Raw genomic sequence first — 11,930 nt, 5'->3', positions numbered from 1 at the left:
ACTGCAGCTCCTAGTTTGGTAGTGTCAGTGTTAGAGCTCCGTGCTTCTTCAATCTCTTCAAGGTCCCTGAGTCTGGGCTTTTTCATTGTCCCCATAAACTCATGGTGATCTTCAGTAAGAGAACTGGCGGTGATGATGTCTCAGATTATCATCTCCATATATATATTGTTGCCACTTGCCACCTAGGAGTTGGCTTTTTCTTCTAGAAGGTCTTATATATATAAAAATAAATATAACATAAGGTTCGCGTTGATTTTTTTTAAATAATAAAATAAATTGAGGATTTTGTAGGATTGGTAATCTGTACTGAATGAGATTTGTGGAATTTGATCTCAGAGCTTCAAGTAAGTGTTTGGGCTATAATTAATAGATCTGTGATATTCTTTAACAGTAATGTTATACTTAAATATTGAAGAAACACAAAGAGTTATATATTTATTTTTAAAATCCCACATGAGTTGAAAATAAAAATGTTATAGCCTGCAACATTCGCCTGTGTTCATGTTTTACACCTATTTTATGCGCACGTTGGTTAGGCCGGGTCTCAGATTCATAACATAGTGAGCTTCCAAAATTAGTAAACAAAGCTCACGTGTTTTCTTAAAATATAAAAAATAAAAATAAATCATATATATATATTGAAAGTGATAGAGGAGATTTTTTTTTTTTTTTAAGTGGATAAATCACCTACATTAATAAAAAAAGAAGCCAAAAAAAACAGTAAACCGAAGCCAGTCCACTAGCTGTGGAACTAACACCAAAATAAAACAAGGGAGGAACAACGGGCCTCCTCCGGGACCCAAAGAACAACCCCCAGGATTACTCCTCACACTCAACCTGCATCACCTCAAGAGAAGGTGCATCATCCACCCCCTCGGAATGAGGCCCAAAGAACTCTAGGCTACGACAGACAGCAGAAATAGAGTCCTCCAGCTTGACTTTCAACCCATCAGGAGCTGCAGAGAACCAAGATAAAATCAAAAGGTCAATCTTCACCAAAATAGATTGCGGACTCGCACAGTTAGCAGAAAAGATATAATCATTTCGCGCAAGCCATATGGACCACACAAAAGCTTTGACCACCCCATCCCCAAAAATCCTGCCCGGGGGCGCAAGATAGCACTCCAAATTCCGCACACCTGAGACATCGTTTGGGGGAGATTCGGTAAGTGAAGAGCCCTACTCAAGCGCGCCCAAACTTCCAAAGAAAATCGACACTGAAGGAAAAGATGGTCAACTGATTCGATATCTGAATGACACTGAACACATGTATCGGTCGGCAGCTTGTTACAACGTTGCTTAGTAAGGTTTTCCAAAGTGAGAATCTTGTTCTTCCATGCTAGCCAGTTAAAAATATTGACCTTTCTAGGACATGGGCCTCTCCAGAAATACTTAGCGATAGGACATCTCAAACCCCCATCATTAAGAAAACTATAGAAGGATTTAACACCGAAGGTACCATTCTTCGTTAGACTCCACCGCCTTTGGTCCTTATTCATACCACCCTGCAGACACAGATCCGGAGTGGTCTATGCCGCAAAAGGGTCCTCAACAAACGGCGAACTAGAAAGTAAACAAAACAACTCCCGCACCAAGCCGTTAGGTTTAGATGACCCATGGAATTCGTCAGGCCAAAGGTTCAACGGAGAGAGACCACTAAACCATCTGTCCTTCCAAAATAGTGATTCAGCGCCAGAGTGAACCTTAATTGTGACACAAGCTCTAAAAGCATATAGACATTTGGCAACCCCGGACCAAAAAAAAAGGAGACCCTCCCTCTTGGCCGACAAAATAAATTCCATCTAGGCACCTTGTAATTGAATTGTATCACCTTAACACCGCCCCAGTTCGAGTTAGCAACAATTTTCCACTGCCATTTCCCCAGCAAGGCCAAATTAAAGGAATTTAACTCCAGAATACCCCAACCACCCTGCTCCTTCGCTCTACAAATATTCTTCCAAGCCACAAGCCTACAGCCCGGGCACTCAATGTCCGGTCCAGATCAAAGAAAATCTCTTCTAATTCGGTCAATGTCTTTAATAACCCACTTAGGAAGATAGTACAAAGACATCCAGTAGGTCAGCACTGTCGATAACACAGAGTTAATCAGGGTGAGACGCCCCCCAATCGACAGAAATAACGAATTCCAAGAAGCTAACCGCCCTCTCACTTTAGCAATCAAACCCTCCCAATCCTGCTTCCGTAGCCTTCTCCCAGAAATTGGGATGCCAAGGTAATTAACTAGGAGAAGCCCCACCTCACAGTTAAAAGTTTCCGTAGTGCTCACATCGGGTAACTGATTCAAATTGGTGGTGAAAAGATAAGTTTTAGAAAAATTTGTTTCCAGCCCGGACAGACCTTCAAACACTAAGAGAATCAACTTAATAATCCTAAGGTCTTCCGCTCCACCCACCGTCAAAACCAAGAGGTCATCCGAATAATGTAAATTGCATTTCCTCCCGAACTTCCCCAGCGGCACCCCAATCAGGATATGCGAATTAAGTGCATTATCAAACATCATACACAACACATCCGATACAAGCACAAAGAGCAGCGGCAAAAGGGGATCACCCTGTCTAAGACCTCTTTTGTATCTCACATAACCATTTGGAGACCCATTAACTAGGATAGAGGCTTTCGAGGTACTGAGAATAGAATGGATCCAACCAATCCACCTTGGGCCGAAACCCTTTTCCTTCAAAATCTCTAACAGAAAATCCCAATCGACCGAGTCAAAAGCTTTAGTGAAATCCACTTTGAGAATATGCCCGGTAAGTCTTCTCTTATGCATACTAAAAATTAGCTCTTCTACCGTAGCAATATTATTAAGAATACATTTTTCCTTTAAAAACGCAAACTGTGCTTGATCCACCAACGAATCCATCACCGGGCTAAGACGGTTCGCCAGAATCTTGGAAATGATTTTCAGGGAAGAATTTATCAAGTTGATAGGCCTATAATCACCCCGGGATAAAGGATTCGAGGACTTTGGAATAAGAGCAATACAAGCCCAGTTGATTCGTTCAAGGTTCGCCTCCCCCGAGTAAAAATCATCACATAACTTCATCACATCTCCTTTGACCACCTCCCAATATGTTTTAAAGAATTGCAACTGGAAACCATCAGGTCCAGGAGCTTTTTCACCACCTAAATCAAAGACCGCCTTTTTAACCTCCTCCAGAGAGAAAGGGTTCTCCAAAATGGCAGAATCGACCTTAACTTTGTTCTCAAAGAGTTTACTCATATCCACCTTGCAACGGAAATCACGCTTTTGCCCAAAAAGTGCCCGAAACCGACTTTCAAAAATTAAGTTGAGGTTCAAACCTACTTTTTCAGTAAGAACATGAATATCCTACACAACAAACTTGGCAGTAATAGATCAAGAGGTCGTTGGTAAGTAACTACTTCAACTGGAATGTTCTCCCACTAATATCATTTATAATAAAAATTAATCATATGTTTATTTTTTGGATATTTGCAACCCCAAACAAGAAAATGATCAAAGTTGAATATCTTGCTTTTATAAGCAAATGAAGCATGAAGTTCCTTAATGCGAATAGAAACGACCTGAGTGAAGCGATAGCATCCAACCCAAAACCTGGCTAGTCGGCTAAAGCACCTGTTTGGTTGCAATGTCACCCATGATAGATGATCCACCATTAGTAATCATTTTATGGGAGTCACATCTATCCACTTGTTTTATGTTTTTTTTTCTCAAGATCACATCCACTAATAGTGGTGCAAGTGTCCATATATTTGATTTATCTTTTGTTTGTCTACATCAGTTTTCAACTTTTTTTAACAAAGTTGTGATTCTTTCGTACTTTTTAACTAATAATCGCATATTTCAGTTACTTGATTTACCTTTTCATATTGTTATTTTTAAAATTGCTAATAGGTTTCTTTCTTGGTTCTCCAAAGCTTCTGATCCTCAACAGCAAAATCTCAATGAAACATCTTAGAAAATAAAGCACTCCCTCAACTTCATGAGAGCAAAAGTCATGAACATTGCTGGTGATTCAGATCCTACTATAACGCAGGAGTAGTCAACTCCTCATATTAGCTCGGGCAGGCCTGTGATACCATATGGTAGTCTTAGCCGGTCTAATTGTCTCTTTTTTTTTTTCTTTTGTCTCTTCTTTATTTTCTATGTTTTCTTTTTCTTTTCCTTGTTTAGTGTGCCTCACTACTAGTGAGAGCCTCAGGCAGTCCTTTATTTCTTTGTAATGTCTGTGCTTCTTCGTATGTTTGTCGTGTTTCTAAAATAAAAATTATGGTTTATTCATTTTAATAAAAAAAAATTTATGATTCATCCCAAAATAATAAAATAAAATAATATCCAAGTCATTTTATTCTATTTCACATATTTTGTTGATCCATGAAAATCTAACCACACAATTAGTCACTGTGGAATTAACGTTATCATCGTCACATCATCCACAATTTGTGTTTTAAATTACAATGAAACAGAGCTCACCTCCTCTGAAAATTAAGTTTGCCTGATACAATAAGCAAAAAGAGAAGCAAAAGAGAAAGGAAAGACAAGTAGAATAAGAGCCACCAGTCCGAGTCTATCATAGTGAAATCCAAAATAATCCTGGAGAAAAATGGCCACGGATTTGGTTTCTCCCGACACTGTTATCTCCTTCTGAATATCTCCATACTGTGATGCAAAAAGGGCATTCAACGTCCAAGACATAGGCATGATGTAGTAAAACCAAATCCACCACTTTGGAATATGCTGTCCATGTTACAGAACAGAGTCCAATTGTAAGATGATGGTAGTTAGTATAAGACAGTAAATGAAGTTTTTCTTTTCAATGATAACAGGGAAACAGTGAAGGTTGGACTTACTGGGCCAGGTAAGATGAAGCCAGAGAAGAGATGGAAATTTTGGTAGAAAAAAGATGACAATACGAGCGTCGATTGAATATTTGGAGTCAATGAAACAAGAAGCATTCCAAGGTAAACAAAGATGAGCAATGAGCAGAACATTGTGTAGAAGAACCATAAGAATTTGTAAGCTGTCCAATAGTAGCCAATAGCAGGGTATGCGATCATCATGAACGTCAGTGTTAGGATGAATACACAAGGGATCTCAATAACAACCTGAAAATGCACTAACTTTTTTCTGATCAAATCATTGAATCAGTAGCACAGAGATCATTTAAGGTAGTAATTACTAATGTTTATTACCTGTGCAAGAGAGTAAGTCCATGGTGAATACATTCTGGCAAAATTTTCACGGTAAAAGACATTGCGTCTGGCTATCACAAATGGTAATACTGATCCACAGTTGTTTATGCCAGTGAAGATCACGACGCTGTACATTGAACCGAGCATGTTGAACAAGTTCTGTTGATTATTTCTTCAGAAGCAAGAAACAAAAGTATGAGTTTCATTAGTATGGGATGAATTTTAGAACAAATTGCAGGTTTGGTTGAGCATGCAAACACATATGCAGGACTTACAGTGTCTTTCCATGGTTCCAAAATAGCAGGGCGAATGTCACAGATGTGATGAACATAAAAATCAACCGGGCCAAGTTATAGGAAGGACTTCTCCAATAAGACAAGTATTGCTTCCATAGACAAGCTTTGAATTGGACCCAACTATTTTGAGCAAAACGAGTAGGAAAATGCAAATCTCTTGAACCAGGTGGTGGCAGGCTTAACTGCTTAACTAGCTCTTTGTTGTCCCTGCAGCAGAATAATCTTCACACTTGACATGAAAGCTTTGGAAACAAACTAGTCAGAACAATAGATCACATGAACTAGTTATGCTCACCTGTAAAGAGTCGAATTTACATACACTTCTGCAAAATCTATGCCGAGTTCTTGCTCAAGTGATGTGGAAGTAACTTCCAACATCCATGTTGCTGGGTTATATTTTTGTTTGATTTTCGGAACTTCTGGGATCCTCTGTTGAAGAAAACACAAAATCTGATGACTTAATTTCAGTAACAAATTGCCTCCTTTTCAGAGTTCTTCATTACACTATATATCTGATTACCAAGCTCAACTAAGTATCGAAATACTTGCCTCAAAATATTCAATTACTTTACATGATTGCCGACCCAGTGGTCCAGAATAGATTAGTTTCCCACCCTTTTTTATAAGCATTAACTGCGATAAGAAAGAAAAGATCTGTGATACTTAATTTTGTTAAATAATATTACGATGTTATCGTCTATGTCTCTGTTATATTATGGCCTATGTGTTACATTATTATTAGTAGTATTTTTATAGTTGTCTTCCAACATAAGTTGTTATCCCCTTTTGTACATCATTTATTCGCAGAGTTGCTTAATCTCTTATCAGTAGTTGTCTTCTTTTAATTGGGCATGGGCATTTTGAAAAATAAAACTAGTACCTCATCAAATGCCTCAAATATGTCAATGCTGGGCTGATGAATGGTGCAAACAACAGTTCTTCCTGTTTCAGCAACATTTTTCACAGCACGCATGACAATCGCAGCTGCCCTGGCATCAAGTCCTGACGTCGGTTCATCCATAAATAAAATGGAAGGATTCGCTACAAGTTCAACAGCAATCGTTAGTCGTTTTCGTTGCTCAGTAGAGAGGCCATTCACCCCTGGTACACCAACCAACGCATCTTTGATACTATCAAGTTCAATTGTCTCAAGTACTTCATTCACGAATTTCTGCAGATCACATCCACAAACTACTCTTTTAGTTGAACATGAAAATACGGGAAAAAAAAAAACACAGCAGTAGAAATGGGTTGTATGACATACAGATCTTGTCTGTGAATCAATTTCCTGTGGTAACCGTAACCAGGCTGAATATACAACTGATTCTTCCACTGTAATTTGAGAAGAATGTACATCTGTTTGCTCACAGTAACCTGAAATTCTTGCGAAAGTTTCCTGTACTTTTTGATATCCTCCAATCCTGATATCTCCTTCAATGACACCACCAGTTTTCCTTCCAGAGAGAACATCCAAAAGTGTAGTTTTCCCTGCTCCACTTATACCCATCAAAACCGAAAGAACACCGGGTTTGAATGCTCCAGTGATGTTATGCAGCAGCTTAAGGTTCTTCTCTTTATATCCTTGTTCTTTCATTCCCTAGAGAGGCAGGAGAACCCACTTGCTATTAATGCCACTGATCATAAATAACCTAAAAAAACTTTTACAATGACAAATGAACTACCGGAGGAGTATCAACATGATATCCAATATCCTGAAATGTTATGGTGAGTGGTTGGAAAGGCAAGACCATCATCTTTCCTGCAACATCTATCAGAAGACATTACTGAAACTTTCTTCACTAGTTACAGGTATCATCGTCATAACTGATCAATATATATATTTATATATATATGATGGTATCACCTGTTCTTTTCATGACTCTGGCACTTTCAAGTGATGATTTGTTGATACCATCATGGAGATCATCTCCTCCATTCATTTGAGAGAGTTTTTCACGAGAGATAATAGCACGAGACACCCCGACAGCTGAAATTCTAAGAGTATTATCACTTGAGAACAGAAAAGAGAAAGGACTTCATCTGATGATAAAGTGAAACTCACGTCTTTTGAAAGATAAAACTAAAGTAAATCCCACATTGAAAAGCAAAGCATATCCTAACAAAGCCCCCACTGATACCCAATAAAAGTAACTCTTGAAATGCAACCCACGGCTGCTCAGAACTTGGTCACCTAAGGTCATGTTTTTGGCTGAAACCTGAGAGGAAAGAAAAAAAAAATGATAATGGAATCTACAGAGTAAATTCTAAGAGTGCCAACTAGAGCTACTAGTTTCATATCACTAAATCAAGTGTTACCTTTTGCCAGCGAGGTGCGAGAAACTCATTTAATGTCAACCCTAGTTCAGCATACGAGCATGGAGAGATCCAAAATCCCCATTGCAACCAAACTGGCATTGAGGCTGCATGTTGGAAACTGGTTAAGTACATGACTACCGTAATTTTCTCAATGAAATTGAATTATGACTAGTACGAAGTCTGGACTTACATTGAGGAAGAATAAAGCCACTAAATACCAGCATCACCAACATAGATATACTGCCTCCAATTAAGGAAATAACTGCAATCTGAAGACAGGAAGCTATGAAACGGAACATGGATAGAGCCATTTGATGAATACAAAGAGGAGGAGCAAATGACGAAAGAACCTGAAAGACCATACCGATTGATTTGTGAGAATTCTTGAACTACTCCTACATCTATATATATATATATATATATATATATATATATAAGCGTATATACCTTCCAGCCTCAGGACTATAACCAATAACATAGTATGTAAGTGATGTCCAAATAAAAGATTCCATTAATGAAACTGGAACTTTCAGAATTATAGCTGGAACTGAATATGCCCAAGCTGGATACAAATAATATTCTCTTTGTTTGTAGAAGCCTGGAAGCCTAGACAATGTCAATGTTATCTCTGGTATTCCAATGACCATGAGTAAGAGGAGACCAAAAAACAGGGAACCCATGTAGTAATTAGCATGCACTGCATCAATTCCCATCCGTGTTCGTAAAAAGACAGTCATACTGATGGAAGCCATAATTGCAAGCTACAAAAGAGAAGGGCAACGAGTTATGTTTAAAGATGAACTTAGAATGTTGCTAGCTGTAGCTCATGGCGCACCTGAACGGTTTTGGATATATAAAGAGGTGAATTCCTCTTCATCAGAAGCAACTCCCTGGCCATGCAAGCTTTAAGGAGTTGCCATTTAGGCAGAGAATAGAGGTTGAATGACAGGGCATTTTTATGGCACAGTGACTTATCATATGGTCTTGATAGATCCTCCACCAACTTCTTTCCTATGTGAAATGATTTAAATTGCTGCCGGAAATCATCAACAGAAACATAAGTGTAGCATTCCTGGGGATGACACCAGTACTGTTCTTGATCCTTTCTTGACAGAACCTGAATATAATCAAAACTTTGCAGCATGGTATATATGTGCGAAAAACAATCAAGCCGTATAAATTCAGTTATGCACTATCAATATTGTTACCTCTTGGAGAAAGTCAGCTTCTCCTTTTCTTTCTGGACATCTGAAACCACATTCTTCAAAGAAAGCAAGAACTTGATCGCGAGGGCCCTGGTAAACAATCTTACCCTCTGCCATCAAAATAATGTCATCAAAGAGATCATAGGTTTCAGGTGCAGGTTGGAGAAGGGAAATGACAATAGTTGCTTCACTAATGTGAGCCATTTGTTGGAGACAAGTAACAATCTGGAATGTGGTGGAGCTATCTAATCCAGTTGAGATTTCATCCATGAAGAGAGCTCTTGTTGGCCCAACAATCACCTCTGCTGTGATCAGCCTTTTCTTCTGACCACCAGAGATACCTCTTCTCGTGGCATCACCTACCATTATATCTGCGCATATATCCAATCCCAGGATCTGATTATACATGGACACTGCAACTGTTAGCCACTTACAGAAAACATTTCTTTGTTTGGTATGTATTGAAAAAAGGTACTTGAAGAGGATCACCTTTAGAACATAATCCGTCTGAATACTTCTTCCAAGACCCTCCACAGATATTGCCTATATAACAAAAAAAAAAAACATGTGTCTCAGATTTTTGTGTGTGTGTGTGTGTGTGTGTACATGCAGCATTGGTTCAATCAGTAACTGAATAAATCACCAAGCATATCATAAGCATGTCATGAGGTGAGGTAAATATAAAATAAAATAAACTCAAGTTTTACCTTCATGTAAGTGTCTAGGTCAGGTTCAGGAACAATCCCTGCCTGCTTTTCCCTTCTAATAATTTCCTTCATAATTTCTGCATGATGTTGTTCATCATCTGTTAGTGTTCTTTTTTTTTTTTTGTTGGGCAAAGTCAATTAGTTGATTAAGTACTGGAGCACTATAAAGAAATAAACATATAAAGTTACCTGCCCTGCTTCCCACACCTTGCAAACATGCTGAGAAGTCAAGTATCTCCCTTACAGTCATCTCAGGAATATGCAGGTCATTCTGGCTGACATAAGAAGCTGTTTTTTCTGGAATGAACTCCTCCAGTGTGAAGCCATTGTAAGAAACATCCCCTCTTATCTGCAAGAAATAAGAACATATATATATATAGTGGGTGGTAAATAATCCTGGGAAAACAAGCACTCAAAAAGAGTAAACAACCTGGAGGGATTTATCTAGTTTCCCAGAAAGAGCAAGAAGGAAAGTGGTTTTCCCACATCCTGGGGGTCCAAGTAAAAGTGTCATCCTGCATCACAGTATCTGTTTCTTTTATCTGCACCAACAAAGTAAATACCACATACATTGCTTGGTATAATACTCAAATTGGTACTTCTACTTTTCTTTTTTTTCTTTTTTAGTCCTTTTACTTATAAATACTCCCCACTAATCCTCTACTCATTTATAAGAAGAAGGACCAAAAAAAAAGAGAGAAAAATAAAAAGACTAATTTGGGTATTATACCTACATTGCATCCATATGCAACAGGGTAATTATTATTATTTTTTTTACAAAAACTAAAAAAATGAGATAGACAAGTATGGGGTAAATTTTTCATGTGGTCATCGTGTTATGACTAGTTTTCATTTTGTTCATTGTGTTTTAATTTGTATCTTTTTGGTCATTAGATATTGATTTGTTTTCATGGGAGGTCATTTGCAGTTTTCCGGCCAATTTTAAATGACGTGGCGGCCGGAAATGCCATGTCGCTTTATTTTAATATTTTCTCTCATCCCAACTGGAGAGAGCACATCAGCCGGATACTGACTCAGCTTACTTAATCCGGAAAATAAAATAAGCGACATGGCATTTCCCGGTCACACGCCATTTAAAAATCTATCGAAAACCCCAAGTGACCACCCGGTGAAAATAAATTAATATCTAATGACAAAAAAGATACAAATTGAAACACAATGACTAAAATGAAAATCAACCATAACACGATGCACCACATGAAAAATTTACCTGACAGGTATGAGCCACTCCACAAGGTGTTGTAAAAAAAAAAGACGGTTATAACAATGCACCAGTTAAAAGGTTTTGATTTCATCGAAGGTGATAGAAAAATTAGTCCGGTTTTGTCATGACAATACAGTTCAAGAGAAGAGCGATTTAAAACTTTTAATTAAAACCAATCATTTATTAACAAAAAAACTTTTGACATAATAAATCTTCAGTAACTACCTGGAAGGCTTGATGATCCCACTGACATCTTTGATAATACTAATCTTTGCTTCTTCATGGTACAAACCCATAAACCTGAAAAGACTCTGTTCAACACAAAGCAGGGCACCACAGTTTCAGCATCCAAGTTTGTCACAATAAACATAAAAAATGAAACTCACTGAGAATAACCCTTTTATTGCATTCCATAGAGTTGGCAGAGGCTTCCCTTGGACCACTTGACACTCAGCTTCCACACATAGTTCACTGTACCTCACCTCAATGGTTGGTAGCTTCACATCCACCCTACAGAAAAATAAAATAAAAAAACGCACACACAAGCACACACACATACACACAAGTGGATGGATATATGATTACATGCGCACTAAACTAATTCTAAGTCTCTGAGCATGCAAGTAAATGAAAAGAAAAGAAAAGAAGCATATTCATACCTGTCAAGTCTGTGTTTCTGCCTTTGCAACAGTCTCAGATTATCATTCTCTATGTGCTTGATGAGACTGTCAATCAAGAGTCTCTTCTCTACTGCTCCAAGCTTGGTGACATCAACCATCCTCTTACTGTTATGCTCTCCATGATCAACTTTATCCTCACCACCATCAAACTGTGATGTTCTGAGTCTGTTTGAAGTTGGTAGGCTCTCAACTGCTGACCAGTGCAACTCATGATCATGATCCTTCATGGTGGCCGTATCAGAGACTGAACCAGGGCAAGTGCAAGCGATCGAGAACTCTGCACTAATCTCAGGTCAGGACCAGGA

The 11,930-nt window shown here is 38.3% G+C and overlaps 1 protein-coding gene across 1 annotated transcript; it reads right to left on the bottom strand.

Annotated features, from left to right (window-relative positions):
* Positions 1–4,408: 4,408 nt before the first annotated feature.
* On the bottom strand, positions 4,409–11,930 carry LOC120249586 (pleiotropic drug resistance protein 3-like). Its single transcript, XM_039258143.1, is given in 25 exon segments — positions 4,409–4,531; positions 4,533–4,741; positions 4,855–5,109; positions 5,197–5,368; positions 5,472–5,699; positions 5,788–5,921; positions 6,042–6,125; positions 6,373–6,663; positions 6,757–7,089; positions 7,175–7,260; positions 7,357–7,479; positions 7,555–7,708; positions 7,809–7,912; positions 7,999–8,130; positions 8,133–8,158; positions 8,256–8,569; positions 8,644–8,925; positions 9,017–9,409; positions 9,503–9,556; positions 9,721–9,797; positions 9,910–10,069; positions 10,151–10,235; positions 11,171–11,256; positions 11,332–11,455; positions 11,605–11,930. Coding segments are annotated over 25 exon segments (4,212 nt in total). The 5' UTR covers positions 11,853–11,930; the 3' UTR covers positions 4,409–4,473.

This window comes from Dioscorea cayenensis, chromosome 19 (assembly GCF_009730915.1).
Source record: "Dioscorea cayenensis subsp. rotundata cultivar TDr96_F1 chromosome 19, TDr96_F1_v2_PseudoChromosome.rev07_lg8_w22 25.fasta, whole genome shotgun sequence".
NCBI classification, from domain to species: domain Eukaryota; kingdom Viridiplantae; phylum Streptophyta; class Magnoliopsida; order Dioscoreales; family Dioscoreaceae; genus Dioscorea; species Dioscorea cayenensis.
Note: the sequence above shows the minus strand (reverse complement) of the source record. Positions and strands in the feature narration are given on the sequence as shown.